At 51.3% G+C, this 25,722-nt stretch overlaps 1 protein-coding gene across 1 annotated transcript in view; it reads right to left on the reverse strand.

Moving 5' to 3' along the window:
* ATP11A (ATPase phospholipid transporting 11A) overlaps positions 1 to 25,722 on the reverse strand; it is a 60,961-nt gene that overhangs the window by 7,859 nt on the left and 27,380 nt on the right. Inside the window, exons 13-24 of the mRNA XM_007466365.1 lie at positions 24,897 to 25,060; positions 23,164 to 23,235; positions 22,023 to 22,096; positions 18,012 to 18,115; positions 13,564 to 13,745; positions 11,576 to 11,827; positions 10,239 to 10,413; positions 7,866 to 7,968; positions 7,467 to 7,612; positions 6,855 to 6,914; positions 6,277 to 6,404; positions 4,580 to 4,715 (exon numbers count right to left, since the gene is read on the reverse strand). Of these exons, the coding sequence (XP_007466427.1) occupies positions 4,580 to 4,715; positions 6,277 to 6,404; positions 6,855 to 6,914; positions 7,467 to 7,612; positions 7,866 to 7,968; positions 10,239 to 10,413; positions 11,576 to 11,827; positions 13,564 to 13,745; positions 18,012 to 18,115; positions 22,023 to 22,096; positions 23,164 to 23,235; positions 24,897 to 25,060 (1,596 nt within the window). The remainder of the gene's footprint in view (positions 1 to 4,579; positions 4,716 to 6,276; positions 6,405 to 6,854; positions 6,915 to 7,466; positions 7,613 to 7,865; positions 7,969 to 10,238; positions 10,414 to 11,575; positions 11,828 to 13,563; positions 13,746 to 18,011; positions 18,116 to 22,022; positions 22,097 to 23,163; positions 23,236 to 24,896; positions 25,061 to 25,722) is intronic.

Here is a 25,722-nt window from a genome sequence, read left to right on the forward strand (position 1 = left end):
CCTACACGCGACTCACTTCAGGCGAGCATGTGGGCTGCAGGCCTTGTGAGGTGTTTACCGAGGCCAGAACCTGCTTGCAGAATCCTAGGAGAAAAACCAAAGCGCCAGGACTTTTGTAGGAAACAGACTTAAGGACCCTCACCACTTTATTCTTCACTTCATCAGCGTGATCAAAACTGGGCTCAGATCCACAGCCACAGTGGCCCTCCCTGGAGGTGATTCTGTCCCCGAGGTGGGGGACACCTGCAGTGTCTGGGGACATTTCGGGGGAGGGGGGCTACTGGCATGCAGCAGGCAGACGCCAGGGGTCTGCTAACTGCACCGGGGCAGCCCTACAACCAAGAAATCCTGGCCTCACCGGCAACAGCGCCCAGTCTGAGAAACCCTCAAAAACAGGGCTCTCTCTTCAATGCTTAATGTCGGGGGCAGGAAATTTTACCTCTGAGGTGAGTTGCAGCTCGGCAGTGGCCAGCAGGTGCAGGAGGACGCAGCGCCCGCTTCCTTTTCATTGGAAGCTACCGTTTTTAGCCAAAAGCCAAAGGTGAAGGTGCAGGGAGGGGGCGGCTCTGAACCCCGCGGGCACCGTCAGCTCAGCTGCACGGGCAGAAGCCCTCACAGCCCTTGTGTTTGCTACCCCTGCCTGGCAGGGATTCAGAGATCTTTAGATAACAGCAGATGTGGGTGTGGAGTACGAGTGGCAGAGTGACAGGGCATCTCCAGCAGCATCGCAATCGGGGACAAAGTTTCAATCACTCAAATGGCTTCTCATCTCTTCCCGAGAGGGGAAGGACGGTGTTTCCCAAGGCACTGCCGAGATTCCTAGGATTCGGTAGATTCTGGTGGATCTGGGATCCACGCGCAGCCCAGCAAAACACAGGGTGTGATTTTTACAGGCGAACAGCAGCAAAGCACAAGTACCTTGAATCAGATTCGGGCATTTGGGTTGGAACCTGGGCAAGGCTGCACACCTGCCCACCTTCACCTGTGCCCTCCGCCAGCTATCGCAGCTCACTGGGAGGTGATCATGGTAACACCTCTGTAAGCTCCTCTGGGGCTCCTTATTTAAGGGAGCCCTCAGGTCAAGCTGATAGTCAATGTATTATTGAATTCGGTGGCCATTATTTCTATGGACTTTGGGGATGATTCACTGGGGCTCCAATCCCCTTCCTCAAAGGGGTGTCCTGAGGGATGGCCTTTTTCCCGAGTGTTTTCAGTTCCCCAGCCCCCAGGAAGCCCCAGGGCTGATTTCCTAAAGTAACACGTGTCTCCGCGGAGAACGTCGTGAACTTCTGGGCCTCACTCTGAGGAGAGGATTCAGTAGGTCTCCCACCTCCCCCGCAACCGGGTCCAGGTTTAATTCCTTCTCCCGCTCCGCCCTCTCTCCTCTTCCTCAGGACTATCTTGTAGGAAATCTTACTGCTCACAGAAGCTCTAAAGCCTAGAGCGGTTTAATTTTTTGTGTGTAAAAATATCCCACGACAAACATGTCTTGTGTTTTCTCAAGATCACAGTCACAAGGGACATCTACCCACATTCGCTTCACGTGCTGATTGGGAACCTCTGCTGAGCGGCTGGGTTCTCGTCCTCAGCCCGCTGGGGACAGCTCACGTTCCAGCTCTCTAGATGTTTACTGGCTTCTATTACAATGCGCCCCAAACTTTCAAGCGTTCACCTAGGAATATCCCGCAGTTCAACAATAAAAATAATCATTGTCTTATATTCTCACTTGAGAAATAATACAGCTCTTGATGTCTGTGCAGAAAATGCTCCACAAGTGAATTTCTCTTTTCCAAAAGTTATCAATGATTCAATTGTTCTCAATAGATCCACGAACATGCCTACAGAATGATTTAGGTCTTTAGGGGTCACCTCCCGACCATCACTAGAACAGGGCAGCTAAAATGTCCCACCAAGAAGACACGTCCGTCCCCCTTGGAAGGAGACAGAGATTACCGTTATCCTCACCGAACCACCTGCTGCCCAAGACCAAGGACATCACCAGCCACCTGAGGCTGCCCTTGACTTACAGCTTTGTTTGCAGCTTTGTCTGAATTACTACAGAACCAGCCTACAATATCATTTTTGGTTTCGTAAGTGATGCAACCCCCTTACCTGACAAACAAACAAGAAATTAAGACTCAGTGATCCAGAGCGAGAAGGCTCTGTGCGGAGCCCCCGAGGTACTGCGGGGGTCTAGAGTCAGACCATCGACGGGGTGCACTCGCCACGCGTGGCCCTGGGGCTCCTGTCCTCCTGGTGATAAAGGTCTACCCTGGGTCCCCGCAGGTGTCCCTCCGCTTAGCGCTGGCCTTGCTCTCACGGCTCTACGTCTTCACGCTGTTTATCGTCCCCCGAGCGCCAGTGACCCAAGGCACAGCTGCGGACAAACGCCCAGGTCCAGCACCTCACTTGGTATGACTGTCCCGCATGCTGCTTCCTGACATCACCGTGCATCTCAGGAGCTTTTCATGTGACAGGATGTGCGCGGCCTGTGCTGACTCTGTTCCCACGGGGGCCTCAGAGCTCCTGGCCCATGAGCACAGGGCCGCAGCCAACTGGCGTTCTTTCTAACTCGCTCTCCCTTCCTGTCATCGTTCCAGATTCTAACCAACCCTTTTGTCCCATAACAGCTGAGCAAAGGCACAGAGGTGGCAGGCGGGGGAGGGATGGTACGTAACCGTCTCACAGGAAAGACCCCTTCTAGATGCTGGGATCCGGGTTCCATGGTGGCTCAGGGCGCCCTCAGGAGCGAGTAGCAGAGAAACAGGAAACGGCAGAAGCCCTTGGCTCACGGGAAGGGCCTCAAGGCACCCGGGCCTGTAGCTCCGACCACAGCAGCGGCAGGAGGAGATGCGGCCCAGCCTCGTGCCGGGAAGGCCCCCCAGGCCTGCATCCGGGGCCGCTTGGGCGACCAGCACCTGTGTCCAGGGTGCACGTCCCCTCCCAGCTCACACCCGCCCTCTCGTGGGCTTGCAGAGCAGGGCCAACCGTGTCGCCACGTGATGTGAGCATCAAGCAGTTCGGCAGCTGCATGGTCTAAAACACATACCCTGGGTTTGAGCTCTAATTCCCTGACCTTGTACAGTATTTATCTGTCTGAACTTCCATTTGCTCGGCTTTAACACCGTGAAACTGTCCGACTGAAGGAGCGACAGTGGTGAGCGAGGGTGATGCCCGCAGAAGCGACTCGCTGCCTGGATCCTGGGACCACGGATGCTCGGGACACGAAGTCTGAGCTCTTTAAGGTACATGTGAGGTGCTCACTTAAAACCGGGCCCGCAAGGAAATCTCACTAAAGATGCATAAGAGCAAACAGTAAGACAGCTCGACTCAACTACTGATACGTTATGGCCTGGTGGCGCCCGGGAACTACACTACCACAACTAAGACAAAGCGTAAATTCTTGAAAAACGTAAAGATTTCAGAAAAGTGCAATAAGACTTTGAAAAATCCTCAAGATCAATTTAGGAAAAATTGGTTTAAGTTATAATGAGAGATGACAGTACCTTTCAGTCACAAGAAAAAAGAAACAGACAAATCGATGGGCAAACACACAGCAAGGCTCTGGACTTCAGGCCAGCCACGCGGAGGGACAAACGGGCAGAGAGGTGTCCCATCAAACAGGACGTGCACTAAACCTCTGTTCACAAGCTCCCCTGCTTTACGTGGACCCTGGGACATCAGGCCAGAAGCAGGACGCCGGGCCCCGGGCCTCTCATGTTCTCCAGGCGGGGCTGGAGGTCGGCCACGGTCAAAGCAGCATCCCCTCCGGCCTCGCATACTTGTGTGTCTTCCTACTTACTTAGGTCAAGGGAAGTCCAAACAGATCAAGTCCACTTAGAAACATCACTGACCCTGCTGGTGGTCCCCAACATGGAAATACAGGGAGTAACCTCAGCAACAGTGACCCGAGTGGACACACAGGTTTCTGGGACGACCCCAGTCCTACAGACGTGGGGCAGCAACTAACAGCATTTCTACCGACAAAGCACACAAAGGGAGTCACGTTGGAAAATATTTTCGAGAAATATTTTATTTATAATGCACTCCAAAAACACAAAGGACACACCCACAGATTTCTTACCATGTGTGTGTTGGTGGTCACTATCTGAGAGTGGGAAGGAAGCCATGGCAAAAAGAAAAAAGCAAGATACAAATAAAGCAACCCCTAGAAATTATGCAAAAAACCAGAGCGCTGAACGTCTACCAGGAAAGTGTAAATCTACTTGTTGCGAAGTAAACCGATACTTAAGGACGTGAACAAACACTAAAATGGGTTAAATGCGAAATTATTTCCCATCTCTAATGAGCCACGTCTCAACGATCAAATCGAACCACTAGATATGTAGCTAACGGTGAGTAAGCTACAGAAGTAAAGCCTGGAACCCCTCAGGAAGGGTGTCCCTACAGTCGGCAGAACTCTGCCATCACATCCCTTCCGTCCAGCTGGGGGGCAGACACCCAGACACGGTCCCCACGGGGTGTGCTGAGACTGCGCTGACCCGGGATCGTGCTGGATTCAAGCTCTGTCCCCAAAGAATCCCGGAGCCACGTTGACACGACCCAGTTCTGTACTAACCTGTCCGTTGCTGGTCACGGTGGTGTTTTCAAACATGAAGTAAGCACCGAAGAAAAACACCAGAGCATCGAACACGCCTAAGGACGTCCAGTAAACGAACACCCGCCGTCGAAGGAGAGCGTTCTTGGCGATGTCTCTGGGGGAGGCGGAGGGTGGGGCCTGTGATGGCGCCCAGGCGCACGCGCCCACGCAGCCCCTGCCGCGTGCACCGGCCCTGCGGCCGCCGTCCTCGTCTGGGGGCCCCTGACTCGCGGAGAGCCCCGAGGTGGCAAAGCTGCAGGGACAGAAGAAGGAGGGCCCTCGGAGGGGGCGGGGCCCCTACTGACACCCACTCAGCCAAGCCCCGAAAAGCGGGTCCCGGAGAAGCCCGGCCGCGAGAACGGGGCTCCTGGTCTCCCGCCTGGGGTCACCCCGCACAGCCTGTCCACGTCGCGGCCAGACCCCCATCTCCACCTGTCGACTGGCCGGCACACGCTCTGAATGCACGGAGCCTGTGGGATGCCAGGTGGGCCTCAGGACGGACCACGCCCCCGAGCCACACTTGATGCTCTGCGGCTCCTCCGGCCACACCGCCTGCCACTTCACTCAACACCACACCTGGTCCCAGGGACACGCTGGCATCCAAATGCCGAGACCGCGGGCTTCCTGGACCAGGCTGCACCTTTCACGACAGGACTTCCTACACCTGTTAGTTTAGTTCAATAAGACAGAGAAGCTGCAGGATTCCCTCCGGGTGTGTGTCTAAAATGGTGTGGGTTCTATTTTCTTAGACTTACTCCTGTATCATTAAATGCACGTGACAAACTCGGAGCTTGATTTTTTTTTTTTTATCACCTACAGGGATTATTTTGGACCCCAACACTTCAAGACCCCATTTAACGGCTAATGACTCTGATGTCGGCCGTGGGGCTGGTGAGGTGTCTTGACTGTGTGGGCACAGGACCCACACACGTGAAAAGCCTGCACAGAATTAAGTGCACACACACGTGAGTACACGTGTGCACACGAACGAGGACCAGTAAGACGGCTGGGCGTGTCGCGTTGTTGCTCTGCTTGTGGCCTTGTCCTGCGGTTCTGCAGGATGGTCTGTCAGATGTTACCACTGGGGAAATTGGATAAAACCTCACAGAATCTCTCTCCTAGTTCTTACAACCACATGTGCATCTAAAATGTTCCGAAAATAACACGTTTAATTTACAAAGCCACAATAAACAGTGACACATTGAATCGGCCAAAGATCCTGGGGTGCAGTTCTGAAATAGCAGAAAAATCATTTCCTTGTTATTAAAAATACTTGTTAGCAGAAAAGAGCACCCTGAGATCAGATATGTTAACTTCTCTCTTTTCTCACTGAATGGAACCTATTTGGACCTGCGAGGATCATTTAGGCCATAAATCCACTGGGGTCACAAGGGGATAGAAACTCTCACCCCAAGTTCTCTCACAACCATCGAAAAACACGGTAAAGTACAAACTGGCTTAACGTGTGCATTTCAAACGCACCATAAATCCTCTGTCTGGATTTGGAGTGCGTTCACTTAAATTACATCGCTTCCTGCTGGAAGGATCTGCTGTGGAAGCGAGTGTGTCGGCTGACCCTGAATCGTCTGGTTTTTAAGTACAAGTGTTATCTGGATTCGCGGTAGGGCTGCCTGGTCCTGTACCTTTGCCCACAGCGGCTGCCCGCCTGAGGTTACCTGTACAGGGCAGGGTCCCTCTTGAGTGTGTCCATGGTGACGTGCTGCTCCATCAGGCTGTACAGCAGGATGGGGAGGGACGTGAAGCTGATGTTGTACAGCGTCAGGTAGGCAGTGTCGTACAGGCTCTGCAGGACCGAAACGCCACGTGAAAACAGCACCCGGGCATCTTGACAAGATTTTCGGATAATTTGTTTCAATATGCATATGCAGTTTTCATTTACAAAGCGCCACAGGCATGAGCATCTAAAATGCACACAGAGCCATTTTTCAACAGATAGAGAAGGACAAGGACATTTTTCAAAGTGTCATGCTGTCGACCAGTCTGGATTAAAATCACAGCGGACCCACCGGGTCCTGCCATTCCAAACCTGCACCAACAGAAAGTCGCATAAAAGTCTGCAATTCTGATCGCCACCTCCTGGTTGCTTTAGATGAAAGCAGATCAGCGACGGAATGGGGTGGGGGGGGCGTCATCTGGCCTGCATGCCCTGCCGTCCACCCTCTGCCCACCACAGACACATGCGGGGAAGCGGGATAAGGCTCAGGTGAGCTTGACCTCAGGCATCAGGACTCACCTGTTGTGAAAACCCACAGAAGAACTGGTATAAAAACTGAGGGAAGATGAAGCAGACATTCTGAAAGACAAGCCACACGCCTGTTAGCCAAGTGCACATTGTAAGAGACATCACCTTTCTACCCCGTCACAGAGCTTGGCCACGTGACACCCTCCACCTGGGCAGAGTGCCCCACATTCTCCAGCAAGACGGGCGATGGCTCTAAAACTCTTTGCTCATCTCAGGGGCTCCCACAGTGCACACGGGACCATTCTGGTCACCCTGAGATCACACAGACTCAAGGGAAACTTGTGGCAGAGAAATGAGGCGGCAACGACGGTGTCAGTACAGACAGGAAAGAATGCAACCCCCTTAAAGAAGAAGAAACTACTGCAAGGAACTAGAAAAGAATATGCCCCTTCCTTCCTCAAGCGTCTTACAGCCCGTATCTCACTGGTTCCACGTTCAGTTTTGAGACTGTGCGAAGAGAGCTGGGCGCTTGCTCCCGTGGTCCTGCGATTACCCCCTCCTTTCTGACGGTCACTTCTATCCATGGACAAATCAGCGCTGTAGCCTCGGGGCATCGTGACGGGCGCTCTGAGACGCTGAGAGGGGCAAGGAAAGGCTTCCTACCTTATAAAAGAAGAACTGCACAAGCTCAGATATTCGAATATAGTAAAGGTGCCCGTGGACAAGCAGCATCTTCTTTAAATGCTTAAATTTCGGTATCGCATAGTCGCTGTTCCTCGCAGCCTGGCGACCTTCTTTCCCGATGATGCCTACAGGAAGGGAGCAAACGTGCTGAGTTAAGCCTTTCTCAACACCACGCAGGTGGACACGGACACAGGCAAAACGGGGTGAGGCTGAACCGTGACTGTCGGATTTCCAGTCACGAACGCTCTGTGTCACAGACAGTGTCCTGAACGTGTGTCTAGATTCTATGGCCCTGGCTTGGCTGTGTCCTTTCTCGTCCAGCTGCGTGGTAAACCCGGGTTACCAAGAGGCGCAGGGAAGCAGAACCGAGGGGCTTACCTATGCCCACGTGGGCCTCTAGGATCATGCTGACATCATTTGCGCCGTCACCAATCGCTAAAGTGATAGGGTGCTCTTTTGAAAATTTGATTAATTTAACAATCTGGAAAAGAAGTAAGTGCAGGTTTTATCATCTCTGTTTTATTTTTGCAAAGGTCATTCACTAACTAGGCAGAAACGACAAAGATGTCAAGTTAGTCAAGGAAAAATGAAACAACTATGTACTTAAAGTGAATTCTTTATTACATGCAGCCTATTTTATCCACTTAGGATAAAATCTTTTTCACGTCGAAAGAGAAACACACTTCAGCAAAAGCAGCTAAGAAATGACTGTAGTAAGATGAGCTGAGCAGGCTGGTGGGCAGACAGGACGGAGAGTGAAATCCAGGAAGTCATTTGCAGGGGCTGCTCAACTCCTTATGTAAACGTGGGGGGAAACAGATTTAAATATACGGCGGGGCAGGGGGGAGTGTGAACGCTGCATTCCGTTAGAAGATACTGCTATTCCAAGCTATCTGGTTTCAAGCATCTATTTTTTAAAATAAGCTGTTCATTTACTTTTCAAATCTGTCTTGTGTGCAAAACCAAATCTGACAACTCAATGCAATGAATAATTTCCAAATTTCTAGTCTGTTTCTTTACAGTCTTTTTTTTCCTATTTATGTGCCTAAGTATAAGGTTCCATGATGTAAGACTGAAAAGATGAGGAAAAAATGTGTAGATTGTCTTCTTGTTTCAAGACTGAGACACTAATTGGTATAAAAGTTTGCAAAAGTCAGTTAAGAACCTAAAAGAAATACCAAGTAACACGTGAAGACCAAACGACATCCTTAGCTCTGTTCTGGACATCACTGAACAAGGTTTACGCAGAGTCACACACTTAAGAGGGACAGTCGGGAATAAAACCATTTTTATCCCAAATAGAATGTGCGTGAACTTCTTCACTGAGAATCACCTCAGGGCGATGCTTTATGTGTTTTATGCTTAGTGACACCGTCACGTGGCAGATCAGTGCAGCACGCATGCAAGGACGTGAAAAATGACCCCTTTGCACGTGGTGTTCAGTATTTTACCTTAAGCACTAGGTCAGTCTGAGAAGCTGACAGTTTCCTTCGTGAGCAACTCAAGAGAAACTGATCTCCCTTATCTAAAATGTGGTCTACAGAATTGGGACCGTTTTAGGTTTACCAACACCAGAAAGGTACACATGCTCACGTTCGTATCCCATATGCTTTAAAAAATATTTAAAAACACACAACAGGGGGCTTCCCTGGTGGCGCAGTGGTTGAGAGTCCGCCTGCCGATGCAGGGGACACGGGTTCGTGCCCCGGTCCGGGAGGATCCCACATGCCGCGGAGCGGCTGGGCCCGTGAGCCATGGCCGCTGAGCCTGCGCGTCCGGAGCCTGTGCTCCGCAATGGGAGAGGCCACAGCAGTGAGAGGCCCGCGTACCGAAAAAGAATCCGCCTGCCAATGCAGGGGACATGGGTTCGAGCCCTGGTCCAGGAAGATCCCACGCGCCGCAGAGCAACTAAGCCCGTGTGCCACAAGTACTGAGCCCGCGCTCCAGAGCTCGAGAGCCACAACTACTGAGCCTGTGCTCTAGAGCCACAACTACTGAAGCCCGTGCGCCTAGAGCCTGTGCTCCACAATGAGAAGCCACTGCAATGAGAAGCCCGCGCACTGCAACGAACAGTAGCCCCCGCTCACCGCAACTAGAGAAAGCCCACGTGCAGCAACGAAGACCCAACGCAGCCAAAAAAAAAAAAAAAAAAAAAAAATTAAGAAAAAAACACACGTCAGGTGGTGTTTCCACAAGAGTGTGGAGCAATGGGCAGAACGTGAGTTCGGAGTCCGACAGAGTGGAAGCCGACTCGGACCGCCACTTTCCAAATCATCCCGCCAGGCAGGTTCTCCCGATTTTCTGTGTCTCAGGTACTTCGTTCCTAAAATTAGCACAGCCTCCCTCGCCTCAAGGGTTACCGTGAGGGTCGGTGGGTTCGCACCTGCCTCAGCAATCGGCACACAGTAGGTGCTCGACTGCAGCTGCCTCCCTCCCGGCTTCCGTACAGACCCTTACAGACGGCTCTAACTCCTTGATACAGTTCTGTTTACGTGAGAGATGGGACGAACATCTCCCTCGGTCTCTGTACCCAGAAGGGCCATCCATTTGATTCCATCAACGCTTACTAATCACAGCGAGCAAAGTTAAGTCTCACGTTTCAATTTCTATCATTTTTACTTCCATTTTTAAAAGGAGGTGCTTTGCTAGATTAAAAAAAAAAACCCAGAGGCTGTAAGGGCTCATGAATGGCTCTCACTACGTAACCCCTTCCCCCCGGGATCCCTAGCTGGTTCCTGGTGGGCGGCAGACCTGGGCCTTCTGCAGGGGCGCCATCCGGCAGCAGAGCACGGCGCTGCAGTTCCGGCAGATGTCCAGGAAGAGCTCTCGGTAGTTGCTGGAGCTCCCGTCCTCACGCGGCTTCATTATCAAGGACAGCGCGGCACCATCAATAATTAAACCGTAGTCCTGCATATCGGCTGAGAGTCTGTTAGATCATACAAACCAGAGAAATTACTCAATAACTAGATCCAGAGATTTGAGAAGACTCTGTACCGTTCTGGGATATCTATAGATGCTGCACATTCAGGATCAAGGATTAAGAAACTGGTTTTTCTGGTTTTGTCAGTAATAATACGGTCCCTAGATTAGTGGCTGTAAGGCCTTTGATTACATTTTAAAACTGTGTGTGAATTAACCTTTCTCATTTCACTGAGGCAAAGCAAACAATGGTGGCAACTGTGGACTCCTGGGCGTGTTCCAGTACACTTCCTGACAAAGGAGAGCGTTTATCCCGCCATCGAGGAGATCGGCCTTCATTCCCGAACCGCCTGGCCACCTCAGCCCACCGCAGTCTTTACTGTTACAAGTAATACCTCCGTGCTACTCTGCCCGGGTGACCTGACTCGGAAAGAACATGGTCGTAATTTCTCTTTGCTGGGTTTCAAAATTACGAGGAATATCTCTAATTCCCAAAAGGAATTCTGCAGATAGGGCAAAGGGAAATATCGCTGTACTATTTATAAATGAATAATATTAAATCCACATATGATTAGAGAGCTGCCTTTCCTTTACCTAAGTTAATGAAAACTTGAAGTGATTCAAATGAAATCTAATCTTAGATCATGCATCTAATACCAGCAAGGATAGCACTGATAAAATGTGAATAAACTGGTGAATGTTCTTGGAAAAAATAACTGTTGAGCACACACTGTCTGTCTTAATCGACAAACGACCATGCATTATTCACGTCTCCCTCCTGCTCTGGCAGATGCCCTGAGGAATCCACGATGCAGCCCGCAAGTGTCATAGAAGCAGATGGGAATCACCCCATGCACGATATTTTGTAAATCCATGAATGAAGTCTCTTTGCACCCTCAGCCAGCAGTCTGCAAGTGAGCGCGCACACACACACACACACACACACACACACACACACACACACACACACACACACACACACACACACCCCGCTCTGATGCAAAAAGGCATATATGTCACAGTTGCTAAAGAGAAATAGCTCTGGTCATGGTCCCGACCACGGGATGCTGTTAGAGGCCAGAGGACAGGACCACGTCCGCAAAAAGGGAGCTGAGGCCACGGCCCTGCCCACGGAGCTTGCCCAGTCCGTCTGCAAACGTCCCGCCTACCCTGAGAAGCTGTCCTGGGTCAGGCTGGCGCTGCAGTGCAGGACGGTCTTGCTCAGCTCGCAGAGCACGTCGTGCAGGCTCTGCTCCTCCAGCCTCTTGGTGGTCACCTCGAGCAGCTGCGTGTTCCTGCGGAAGAGCTTGCAGGCGTAGCAGGCGGCGGCTGCCGTCTCCATCTTGTCACCCGTGAGCACCCACACCTTGATGCCCGCCTTCTGCAGGGCCTCGATGGTGTCGGCCGCCTTCTCCTGCAGCCTGGGGGGCGGGGGGCGGGGGACAACACACACACGTCAGCGTGGACACAGCAAACCAAGTGTAGAATTCCAAGAACTTGTGGTCTACTAAACTGTTTCAGTTTTTTGCTCCCAAATTAAAAAGCACCACGGTGCTGGCTCGTGATTTACTGTAAAGGACCCCAGGCTGGTTACAGCTGTGTATTAACTTTTTACAACAAAACACTTCCTAATACCAGAAAATCCACAGGGATAAAATATTAAGAAACAAAACGGCATCTTGTACGAGTAACAGTTGCCAAGCACACAGTTTTCTGCCTGGTGGGACTTGCTACTTAGAGAGGATTTTACGCTATTATAAGAAGGCCCGTCATAACCACCAACCAAAAAAGTCTTAACCAGGGAAAAACGGGACCTGGAAGAGGGGTGACACTCACCACCTTTTCTTTGTGCATAAACTGTTCTAATTTTGCCACGTATCAAATCGGAGCCCAGGTTCCCCTAAAGAACGTGAAATGCCAGGTGTGGCTCTGGGACGGGCTGATGGCGTCGCAGGCTCGCCCCGCATCAGGTGCTGCGGGAAGCACTAGCCTGCGACGTTTTGTCTTTGCCAGAACCTTACAGGATGAGGACGGTGTTAGGATCCTGGTCTACGTGCAGAAAACCCAAAGCTTACAGAGGCCACAAAACATGTCTGAGGATAAACGGCACTCTTGGCCTCGGTCAGGCTGTCTTGCCATCCGTGGAAGTCTGGCGTCAAAACCATGTCTGCCTCATTTGGGGGCCTGCTGTCTTTTCTAGATTTTAGAGTCTTAGTTTTTGATAGATGTGTGTCAGTGATGTATTTCTGTCCAGTGCTGAGCGAAAGGCAACGAAAGGATCTGGATTCTGACTGGAACCATCTGGTTAGATTCTGGGATAAACTTCCTAGGTCAAGTCTGGAGATGATATAATCGTACTATTCTAGAGGCAGAAAAAAAACATCTCTCATTTCATCCTTTTTTGCAAAAAGGAAACCGAGGCCCAGAGTGGTCTGTAAAGATGTTGGCTAGAGATTTCAAAGAAATAATTTGTAATCAAATATCATCACTTCAACCCCTCCCGTCCCCTCCATCCCTGGGAATCTATTCTCAATGTCCTGAGGTGCCAGCTCCCCCCGGGTGCATCAGCTCCCAGGACCCCTGTGAGGGTCCTCGGCTCTGCAGGCGAGGATCCCTCCGCCCTTAAGGGCCTTCCCTTCTCCCCAGTTCCTCCGAGGACCCGGGAATTCTACCAGCTGTTATTATTGTCAGTTTTTGCAATATTCTTACTTCATTATTTTAAATTCCTTCAATGAGTGATGACGAGAACACTGAGAATGTTAAGACCCAACATGTTCACACTTGTATTTGGAAAGAACTAGTGACAAACTGAGGAACAGATTAGTTATTGATTCCTCTCTAAAGAATAATTGAACAACACAGCCTTGTAGCTCGACTGTTCAGAAGATGGTGTGAAAATGCTGACCATTTTAGTTTCTTCTGGGGAAGTGTGACTTTCAGGCCTTTTATTCGTGGAAAGTCAAACATCACAATAGCGCAGCCTGACCCCCTGCGCTATTACCCCAGGCCACCAAGTGTCCTGCCCGGTCCTGACGCGTGAACGCGTTCACCGGCTGCGGCCGACACCGGCTGTGGGGCTCCTCCCGAAGTGCCCCTGTAGCCCCTGCGATCCCGCGGCAACACTATTATTTCTGAAGACAAGAGCGCGAGCCTTTACCGATCCTCCACGGCCGTAGCACCGAGCAGGATAAGGTCTTTCTCTATCTGCTCATAGGCTTCTGCTAATTTCCTTTCCCGATCGTGAAGCGCCACTTTGGCGGCCTGCAGCAGCTTATAGATGCCTTCGTATTCTTCCTGGATGAGCCTTTTGTAGGCAACGCACAAGGTCCGAAGCCCCTCCTGCAGGACACAAAGCAGCACTTAACGTGAACTCGAGGGTCACTTTGCTGAATATCACTTCCCAAAGCTTTCCCGACACCCCTCTCCAGCTCGAGTGACTAACCAGAGAACGAGAAACCAACCCACCCTCAAGGGGCTGGTCATCTGCAACTGAAGCATATCCACCTTAAATATACATAATCATGGTAGATTATAAAGTTTTCAAACTAGTAAGCGTGGGAATACAAAATATAAACCAGGGCCGTCAAAAGATAAGACTTTGTTCTTTTATTTTGACAAATGAAGAGTTAACCTTTTTTAGGATAGCAATTGCAATTTATAGTAAATATCAAGTGATATTTCTTTTTTTTTTTTTTGGCCACACCACGTGGCATGTGGGAACTTAGTTCCCTGACCAGGGATTGAACCCACGCCCCCTGCGGTGGAAGCTCAAAGTCTTAACCACTGGACCACCGGGGAAGTCCATCAAGTGGTATTTCTAAAGTGACGCTTTACGTGGGGAGTTTGTGCAACACTTTGATCTTATTTGGGTCTCACTGAAGGAAAACCACACGGTTATTGATCAAACCTATCGGGTCCACAGGAGAGTAAAATAAGAACCTAAGACTAATTCTGGATGTCAGAGCACGCAGGGCAAGCACACCAGCCGGCAGGGCACCAGGAAGCTGGGCTCTCGAAGGCGCCACACAGAGTACTTTCACTCCGTCAACAGACATTTCCTTCGGTTACGATGAAGCAACCATCACAATGGCCTGACTGGCGACCCTGGACGATCCCCTTCTGCTTCCCTTGTTCCTTCAGCCCCAACTCTACTGATGCCCTGAAATGAGCCAGAGTCTCCTACATAATCAGTCCAAATTCTGGGAGAACACTGGTTTCTAAGATTTTAAGGTTTTCCACTATATGAATTCTAATGTCCCATAACTCTCAGGGAACGCTTCACAGCTTTCATATTTTCTCCGACCTCCAGATGTAGCCGAAGGACACGATCACGGTCGGGTTAACAGCTCCTCTTGTCCCCGGAGCTCTCGGAAGCCCGAAGGCGGGAAGGGAGCCCCGGGGAAGGAGCAGGACAAAAGCAGCAACTGTGTGTCCGACACTCTGGGAAGGCTCTGAGCTCTGTGACCGCCCACCATCCAGATGCTGAGTCCCATCCCAGGGGAGCAAGCAAACAGCCCGCTCGCCTCTCTCTGAGAAGGCAGGTCCCTCTCCATCCCTGAGCTGTGAAAGCGCAGAGATGCTGTTCCCCTGCATCCTTCCCGGGTCCACTCCCCTGCTCACTTCGCTGCCCTCCTGTCTGTCTCCTTTGTGGGGTGGGAGCTCTCAGGCCGCTGGCACTGTCTTACTTCACCTTCGAATCCTTGGCACACAATAATAACTCAGTAACTTCTGCTAAAAAAAGTAAGTGGTTGAAGTTGGATCAGAAGTATCCATGGTGATCAAGTTACAGATCAGAGACATGAACTCGAACTACAGAATGGATCCTCTGACTTCTCCTAAGAGGTGAAACGCACAGGATATACGTATATGACTCCATTCTACACCAGAAAAACTGCACGATAAGAAAGAGGTTTTACGAGGATAGTAATTCAGAGCTGTCCCAGAACACAGAGCCGGTGTGAACGGTCAGCAGAAACTTCAGAAATAAATAGAACCTTGCCTTTAAAAGCAGCTATGGGACTTGCCCTTGTGGACACATGGAGTAGAAATACTTTTCTCTATTCTTCCTGCAAAGTATTACTAAAACCCTGGACACTGTATATAAAACAATACTGATATACAAAGCCAGACAAATACACCACAAGGAAAGAAAGTTACAGAACATTATCCCTTACAAACATATATGCAAAAATCCTCAACAAAATTTCAGTAAACTGAATCTAACAGTACATCCGAAGGATTATATACATGACCAAGAGGGATTTATCCCAGCGATGCAAGGGTGATTCAACATATGAAAACCAATCGATGTAATATATGACATAAATAGAACACAGGAGAAAAACTCACATGATCATCTCAATAGATGCAAAAAAGCATCTGACAAAACCCGACAGCTTTTCATGATGAAACCACTCAGTAAACTAGGATAGAAGGGAACCTCCTCAACCTGATAAAAGCCATATATGAAAACTCACAGCTAGCGTCATCCTCAACGGGGGAAGATTGAAAACTTTCTCCCTAAGATCAGGCAGAAGACAAGGACGGCTGCCTTTGCCACTTCCATTCAACATGGTGCCAGAAGTCTTAACCAGAGCAATCGGGCAAGAAAAAAAAAAGCTATCAAGTTGGAAAGGAAGAAATAAAGTTATTTCTGTTCTTAGAATGATAAGATCCTATATGTAGAAAACTCTAAGGATTCCACCACCAAAAAAAAAACATTGTTGGAACTAAAAGACAAATTCAGTAAAGGTGCAGAATACAAAGTCAACACACAAAAAGCAGTTGCATTTCTACACACTAACTATGAACAATCCAAAAAGGAAATTAAGAAAACAATACCATTTACAGTAGCATCAAAAAGAATAAAATACCCAAGAATGAGTTAAACCATGGAGGTGAAAGACTCATAGACCGAAAACTACAATATGTTGCTGAAAGAAACCACAGAAGACCTAAGTAAATGGACAGGCATCCTGTGTTCATAGATTGCAAGACTTAATATCCCACGATGACGACACCACCCAAAGTGATGTACAGGTTCAGAACAACCCCTATCAAAACTCCAATGGCATTCTTGTGGGAATGGGAAAACCCACCCTAAAATTCATGTGGAATCTCAAGCGATGCAGAGTAGACCACAATCTTGTAAAAGAACGAGGCTGGAGGACGGACTCACGTTTCCTGGTTTCAAAACTCACTGGAAAGGGACGAGTAACCAAAACGGTGTGGTCCTAGCGTAAAGACAGACATAGACCAACGCAACAGAACCGAGAGCTCAAAAATGAACAGTTGCACATGTGGCCCAATGATTTTTGACAAGGATGCCAAAACCATCCAACAGGGAAAGAACGGTCTTGTTCAACCAACGGTCCTGACACAAGCGGCCATCCGTATGTGAAAGAGTGAAGCTGGACCCTTACCTGTCCCCCACACACAAAATTAACTCTAAATGGATCAAAGACCTGAATATAAGTGCTACATTATAAAACTCTCAGAAAAAAAAAAAAAACATAGGCACAAATTATGATCTTGGATTTGACAACAGTTTCTTAAATATGACACTAAAAGCACAGGCCACAACAAATAATAAATTGGACTTGATTAAAATTAAAAACTTTTGTGCATCAAAGGATACTATCAAGAGAGTGATAGACAACCTACAGACTGGGAGAAAATATTTGCAATTCATACATCTGATAAGGTGTTAGTATTCTGAATATATAAAGAACTCCTACAATTCAACAAGAAAAAAAACCTGATTAAAAAACGGGCAAAAAACCTGAATAAGCATTTCTGCAAAGAAGATATACAAATGGTCAATAAGCACATAAAAAGGTGCTCAACATCTTCAGTCATTAGGGAAATGCAAATAAAAACCATACTGAGTTACCACTTCATACCTAACCAGGGTGACTACAGTTAACAAAAATGGAAAATAACAAGTGTTGGCGAATAGGTGGAGGAACTGGAACCCTCACGCGCTGCTGGTGGGGATGAGAAGCGGTGCAGCCTCGGGGGGACAGTCTGGCATTTCCTTAAAAAGTGAAACATATTGGAATTACCAGGTGACCCAGCCATCCCACTCCTAGGTACATAATCAAAGGAACTCAGACAGATACAAGCGCACCCATGTTCACAGCAGCATCGTTCCCAGTGGCCAAAAGGTGGGAACAACCCAAGTGCCCACCAACAGATGACGGATAAACACAGTGTGGCATATATAGCGCATCCACACGATGGAATATTTTTCAGCCACAAAATGGAACGAAGCTCTGATGATGTAAGAACTCGGGTGAGCCTGGAACAGACTGAGCACTCACTTCAGAACAAAATGTGAGAAGAAAACCAAACAGGTCACAAGGGAAAGCATTCAGCGCCAATCACTGGAAGTCCTCAGGATAAAGATCTATTTTCTTCAAGGCCATCACAAATGTGCTTGTCATTCTGGACGCCCTCACCCCCAGACACCAACAGAGGGCTGCGGAGGGTGGTGCCTGCCCAAGGGCACGTGGCCAGGCTTCCCGCGGCGCGCGCACGTGGCACCCAGCAGGAACGCGCCCCCCACGAGGGAGAAGGGGCGTGAGGCCGCCGCCCGCATCTCACCGCTGCGTTGCGCTCCACTCTGGATCGGATCTGGTCCACCTTGCCTTCTACCACTCGGGGAAATATTGAGGAATCTGCTCCTTTGCAAAACAGATAAATTTCTCCTAGAAAATGAGAAAAGATTTTCATTTAATCACTCTATGGGGAAGACTAAATTATTTTTCAAATGACGCTTTTATTAAAAACGAAACCAGGGGTGCCCGCGCTGAGACTGTCGTGGAGATGTCGACTGAGCGGTTAACCCGTAAGATCAGGAAAACGTCAAAGCTACAGATCCCCCCACAAAGCCTCGTATTATTCCGACAAGCCCAGAATCTCAGGAAAGTCAGGAACCAGGAACGAAACTGGCTCCTGGGCGTCCTTGGTCCTGTCACTTCCGCCTGCTCCCTGGCAAGGATGTGAGTGAGGGACGAATGCCCTCGGGACCAGGGAAGGGTACGGACGCAGAGGGCGTGGCCGACCCCAAATGGGGTAACAAGCTGCTGGGACACTGGGCGTGACCAAGAGTGACGAGAAGCATCTGTCGAACGATTCTCCCCACACCTACTGCCCCGGTCACTTCACACGTCTCAGTGCTGGGGGTGCACACTCCTCCCCCCTCGAGGTGAAAGGTTTTCCCTTCCAGACGGGTCGGGAAGCTCTCGGCTCGGACAAAACCGCGGGCGCCCGCGCTGACCCACAGGCCGCTGGCACCAGGGCTCCTCTTTCTCGAGGACTCTTCTGGCCTGCAAACCACGTGGCCCTCTGCTGCGGAAGCACTGAGGGGCTTGTCACAGCGGCTGCAGGGCCGGAGAGGGGGCACTGCCGCTGGAACCAGGTTCTGTTCAGCACTTGTCATCAGACAGAAATCACGAACATCGAGCCCCGGCCTGGGGTGGGTCCCTGGAAACCCAAGATGCTGATGGCCCACGGGAAGGAAACCCGGGAGCCAAACCCAGGGCACCAGGCAGGGCCGGGAGGAGGGGGCACAGTGCTGGGGCGAGGGCTGGGGTGCCCAGAACCGGTGGTCCACACGGGGATCTGGACAAGGGCCCGTGAACTCAGGGGCAGCGTCGGAGCCCACCGTGGGTGGCTCTGTCCTTGGTCCCAGAAAGAACTATCTTCTGCGACATACAGAGCGAAACACTTAAAACACGGCCTGGTTCACGCACACGGAAGCCCTGGAGTTAAACCCAGGGCAACGTCAACCTACGGCCAGGAAGGATGGCATCTGCAGTGTGTGTCGCAGGCATGCAGAGGGGACACGTGGGGTTGAGTTGGGAAAGAAGTGGCAGCACGGCCGCCGCCCCCAGTGGGAATCTGAGCAGTGAGTCCAAAATCCCCAGGAGAAGCCTGCACACCCTCAGGCCGTGACCCGCGAGTCCTGGTCACACACCCGCCAGCCTGACGGCAGAATCCATGCCCGGCACCAGCCATGACTTCTAGGCAATGCTTGTACGTATGGCATCAGATACAGGATAAAACAAGTTTTGTGGTCCAGACAATTCTGAGTGGTGATACCTTCTTGAACAGTAATTCTTTTTCTAGAAAAATCACAGATGACTCCAAGTAAAGGCCTGTGAATGACTTAAATTTTCTACTGTCTCAACCTGTCATCCCTCTGTACCTGCCGTAGACGTGGGACGTGTTCAGCCTAAAGACACTGTCGAGCAGAGCGTCTGACGTGAAAACATCTGGAGTGGAAGGCAACGTTTAACTTGCAAAGCACAAGAGCAGAGAGTATTGGGCCCCAGCTGCAGACCTGCTTTTCCAGTTTTGTAAACGAATAAGAAGTTAGAACTCCAGAGCAGTGCAAACACACAGGTGAGGTGACCGTGGCCCAGGCCAAGCGCCGTGGGATCTGGGTGGCTCCACGGCTGCAGTGGCTTCTCGGGGAGAATCCTCAGAAGCTCAGGGCTGCAGGGGCTCTGGTCTCCGTCCCGCCCACGAGGCTGGAAATCAGTGCCTTTAGGGTCATCTCCGGGGAGGTATTACTACTTAGAGAACAAGTTGTTTAGTTAAATATTCAACGTCTCTGAGAATTCACTGCTGCCTTGCGGGGTTCTGACGGCTCGGCCTCTCCCCTCCGGGAAGGGGTTTCTAGTGGCACGAGCGCCGAGGATGTAAGTCCTTCACGTGACCCAGCTGCTGCTCCAGGCCGAGCCACGCTCCTTCTGACGGGAAGTGTCGCTGTTCGTGAAGGTTCCACGGTCCACACCTCGGCTCCTGCGCTGCGCAGGGCGGGTCAGGAGAATGTGCAGACGGGGACAAGATGGTGTGTGACCAGCTGACGCACTGCTCCCCGAGGCTGTGGCCACGCCTGTCGGCTCACGGACTGTCTCAAGCATGATCCACGTTTGTATCGGGGAAAGTCACAAGAGAGAAAGACTGATGGTGGGACCTTGCACAGTTGAACGCCTTCGTCCTGGATGGACCCCAGCGCTGGCCAGCACACAGCAGAGGGGGCACCCGCCCAGGGGACTTGTCTCCAAACATGACGGGCCGTGTGCTTCCCGTGTCCTGCTGCCCCTGTGGCCACGTGTTTGGGGCAGCATTTACATAAAGACTTGATGTCCATGGCGCTCACTGGTGCAAGGCTCGTTGGTGGAGCCGCCACGTCTGACGGCCTGCTTTGCAGGTGAGGGAGCCACGCGGATCCGAGCGCCAGCTCCGAGACGCCCAAGTGCTGCAGCTCGTGGAGCGTGGTTCACAGGGCCTGTGGCCAAAAGATGGGCCTTCAGCAACCTCCCTATGTCCTCAACCGGCTTGGGAGACAAAATAAGGCACTTCTGGTTCCATCGAAAGAGGCTCAAGCAGCCCTGTTAAGGGAACTCACTTTGTGGAAATGAAATCCGCTCGACCTGAGTGTTAGGACACTGCTGACGCAGAGCTCTCCAGGTCATACTTGAGGCTGAATCTGTTTAGGTTCAGGGCAGCAGCTTTGTTTGGCTGCTCTCCAGGCAAGTTTCCAAAGAGAAAAACATAGCCTAGCGCGGTCTAGTTTTAAGAAACGAGAAAGAGTAAGATGCCAAGTCTCTTGGTAAGATGCCACTTGAAAACACGTTAGCAAACTGAACCCAGCAGCACTTACCGAACACTCAGCAGTGCTGTGCTAGGCACACTGCTGAGTAAGTGTGGTTCTGCATTCAGGACATCTGCAGCCCAGCAAGGGCAGGAGGAAACCAGGAAGGCTTCCTACAGGTGGCTGTGGAGATGTCCTGGGAGAGCTGCACATGAGTAACAGGGCCTCCAGGTGGAAAAGCCCTGCCAGGCAGAGGGCCTCCAGGTGGAAAAGTCCAGACCAGGTTGAGGGCCTCCAGGTGGAAAAGTTCACATCAGGTAGAGGGCCTCCAGGTGGAAAAGTCTACACCCGATAGAAGGCCTCTAAGTGGAAAAGTCCAGACCAGGTAGAGGACCTCCAGGTGGAAAAGTCTACACCAGGTAGAGGGCCTCCAGGTGGAAAAGTCTACACCAGGTAGAGGGCCTCCAGGTGGAAAAGCCCTGCCAGGCAGAGGGCCTCCAGGTGGAAAAGCCCAGGTGGTGTACCCTAGGGGGCGGCCTGGGAAGGAAAGCTGGGAGGCAGCTCAGGGCCTCCATGAGAAGAGCTGGATGGGCGGCTGCCTGTTTCTATCAAGGACCCGAGCCCAGGAGGCCCCGCAGAGACAGCGGAGCACACGAGGGCTTGAGAAGGACGTGGTCGCAGACGCCTGGGCGGGGCCTGCAGGTGGGCGGGGCCTGCAGGTAGGGACCCAGGAGACAGGCTGCTGCGTGAGTAAACTGAGGGGAGTTCAGAGCCCCGGGGATGAGTCACGGGACTTTCCCTTGGGGGAAAAACCAAAGGTGACTAAACCTCAGCCAAAGATGCTCGGGGACAAACGGGGCCTGAGGTTGAGGGGTTAGTGGTGGTTTATCCATGCTTTAAAAAAAGAGAATAAACAGTTAAATCCTTAAAGCTCCTACAGAATTTAGGCATCAGAGTAAAACACAGTCACACAGTATCATTTAAGAAACCAAAGGGAAAGAAGTCTCTACCTGTAGCAGATTTGACAATTACACTCATTCTCCTTCTTACTGAGTCAAAGCTCAAAATTTCCAGCAATTCGAACCTGAAATAGAGATTGAAATATTGCTTTACTATCATCCGGCCCCACGTCTCATTACATCGGGGTGACCACCGACCCTCCCCGCGTGCTTCACAATCCCTAAAAGAGCAAGGTGGGTGTCAGCCTAGGCGGCTGTGAGGCTGCGCCGGCCCCGCTGGCCCACAAGCTGGCTCCCGGGGGTCCTGGAGCACCGAGCGGCGGTTACGGCCTCAGGGGCGCTCTCACTTGCCTTTCCAGCTGGAAACCAGAAGCCGGACAGCAATGTCACTGCCCTCCCAGGGGTGACCCCATGGCGCCCAGAGGCCCCGAGCGCTTGCGGGAGGAGCCCCAGCTGACCTGGCAGGCCTAGGGCCCAGCAGCCATTCTGGAGTCGAGGGGCTCACCACCTCCGCAGCCTGGGAGTTTATTTTTCTTAAGAGCAAAAATGTAAAATCCAGCTCTTTTGAGACCATCACCACCAAATCTTACATACTTTACCACGTGTGCCGTATCCATATCTGCCCATTGATGCTTATTTAGCAAGGAGAGATGGATGACCCCATCCTCTGAGTCAAAATCAAGACATGCCATTTGTCTCTGGGAGCAGCAGTTTTAGACTAGATGGTCCCTAAGAGTCGATATGGAAAGTGAAACATCCCCCGTCCATCTGGTCCCTCCAAGGCTACCGCTCAGTGTTTCTATAGGACCCCATGCTCCACGGCCTGGGAACCTGCTCCGAGAACACAGGATTCCAGGGCCACTCCCGGGGGAAAGGCTTACGTTGGCCCTCTCGTGGGGAGTCAGAGCTCGGCCTTGGGGGTGTCAGAACATACTAGAAGCTTTGTCAACACCTGCAGTAAAACTGACAATGTGTGGCTTAACCCCAGCCTGTCTGAGGGCACGCCACCACCCAACTTCTCTAACCGTCCGACTCAACTGCGCCAGGCGTGTTTCGGTGACATTCTTGGTGTCGTTACTGAGAAGAGGGAGAATGAGTTATGGAAGGAGTGCAGAGAACTTGGCATTTTCTCCAGTGAAAGAGCTCTGTAAAGACAACGCTGTACTGCCGCCCCAGCCAGGCAGGTTCTCACCTCTCAATGTCATTGTCCCTGTTTCGGAGCTCCATGTAATTGTCCTTCAGCCTCAGGTACGTGAAGCCCAATCTGCAGAGAAGACATACCTGGGAGTTAATGTGGACCCGGATGGCCCTCTTTCATAGCATGTTTCCATTTTACACTTTGGGAAAGCTCTCCTTTTGAAAAAGAAACGCTTCCAGAAAAAGAGGCTGTAAACTGCATTGTAAAGTCGGGAAATTATAGCACTGTCTCAGAACGTTCTCCAAGAGCCCAGGGAATGTCGACTTACCCGACCGTCTGGCGCACCACACGCAATTAGCTGCCTTCTTACTGGCGGGTATGGATGGCAGCAGGTCTGAGGATTGGTCCCTGTCTCTACTGATCAGTGGGGCTGCTTAGAGATTGGTTACCATGTCAGAATTGGAAGGACTCTGGGAGCCCGTCCGTCTCCAGGCAGACGCTCCATTTTACTGATGAGGAAACTATAGCCCCGTTCAACCAACGGGCCACGGGGTGCTTCATCTGTAACGCCCCCTCCTGCACCAGCACGTGTAAGGGCTCTGCCCATGCGAGCCCAGGCCTGGCTTCTGGACTCAAGGAGATTCTGGGACGTGGGGGTGGAGACAGACACTAACACGGCAACAGCCCTAATCATATTAGGAAGACACTATGGGACCATGGGGACAGGGTCCCGTTGACCTGGCAGGAGCTGGCAGGCTGAAGGAGAGGCTGCTTGGAGGGTGATCTCTGACTGAATGCGCCTTGATTCCTGAGCACTCGTTTTCCAAGGAGAGAGAAATCTCGATTCAAGAACTCTCACCTACGTATGTGTGAATTTGTACATCGAATAAAGGTCTGTGGTGACACAATGTACATACCTGATGTCACTTTCAAATTGCATGGGAAAAACACATAGTTTAGCCAACAACAAAAACGTGGTTCCAGTTAGAGGAGAGGTGCCTGGTGCCCACTCACTAAGGCAGCAAAAGGGGAAGGTGAGCATGGCCTTTGGCACTTTTTAAATTGAAAGATAGTTGATTTACAATATTGTTGTAGTTTCAGTTGTACAGCACTGTGATTCGGTTCTTTTTGCAGATTATATTCCATTACAAGTTACTATAAAATATTGGGTTAGTTCCTCGTGCTGTACATTATAAATCCTGCACCTTCAGTATTAAATCAGGGTCGTAAGCTGTGAGAATGGAAAAACATTTCCCTGACGAAAATTATACCATGTGTCTGGAAAAAAGTATTTTTCTAAGTGTTTGCTTACAACCCCATGTCATGAGGCAGCGAAAACTCCCAATAACTCCAATAAGGAGGTGGAGTTAGCACAACAGGACACATGGGAAGTGAGCAGTGACAGAACCCCAGCACCCAGCATCACCCTTTCCATGCTGTGTGACTTTGGGGAAGTTGCTTGATATCTCTGGGCGCCAATTCTCTAGGATGGATGAGGAAGACCTGTCATAAGGAGGATTCTAAGACTGTTGGCATCTTTAAAAGCCTGTGACTATTTGGAATAGCCTCTAACTAATTTACTGCAGAAATTAGGAGGAAAACCCACCCATCTGAGACAGCAGGAGGGACCCGCGTGCCCCACTGTGGGAATCAGGGGAAGCCCTGAGCACAGAGGCAGTGACCGCCCCCTCAGCAGAACACACCAGACGCAGGACGCTTCCAGGATGAGCCTGTGGTCGGGGTGGAGAGGTCCCACACCCCCCTCGCATCCGGGACCAGAGACGCACCTCTGGATGCCTTCGACCAGAGCCACCTCGTCAGGCGAGGACGAGATGTACGCGCAGCGCTTCCCTGAATCCGGCGACTTCCTGGGCCCGTCCACCTCGTCGTCGTCCTTCACCTGGATGGTGTGGCACAGACAGACGGCCCGGAAAAACAGCTCTTCCCTCTCCTACGAATGCAGCACAAACCCACAACTCTATGGCACACCCACTCAAAACAAGGAGACCAAACAGAAGACGGTAAACAACAACGCTGGGCCTGCAGCCCTAGGGGTCAGGGAATCTTAATTCCACCTCTGGCGGTGGCAGCGAAGTCCGGCTGCCTTTCCTCCGCTCTCGCGGTCCAGATGAAGACGGACATGGACCTCAGGGAGGGAGCGGGTTCAAGGCCACAAGAAGAGACGGAACTGCGATCCCCGGGTTCCCGGAAGCCGTCCCGCGCCCTGGGGTGCGACCGAGACTGAGGGGGCCAAGAAGGGCTGGGCTGGCCTCGTGCAGGCCAGGTGGGCAGCTGAGGCAGGTGGGACGCCCCGCAAGGCCACAGACCACCTGGCCCTCTCCCGAGGCTCGGGGGTGAAGAGGCCGTTTCTGCACCAGCAGAGGCACATGTGCACTGGCTCTCAAAAGGCTGCTGAAGCAGAGCTGACTCAGGCCACCTCAGTCCCCTGGGGCTCCATGCAGGCTTTACAGCCACCAAAGCTTCCGGAACGGTCTCCTGGGCGACCACTGCCGAGGGTCACGGCCCTCCTGGAGGGGGTGAAACCTGGAGCCACAGAACCAGTGTGTGTGTGTGTGTGTGTGTGTGTGTGTGTGTGTGTGTGTGTGTGTGTGG

Source organism: Lipotes vexillifer, unplaced genomic scaffold (assembly GCF_000442215.2).
Source record: "Lipotes vexillifer unplaced genomic scaffold, Lipotes_vexillifer_v1.1 scaffold791, whole genome shotgun sequence".
Lineage (NCBI taxonomy): Eukaryota > Metazoa > Chordata > Mammalia > Artiodactyla > Lipotidae > Lipotes > Lipotes vexillifer.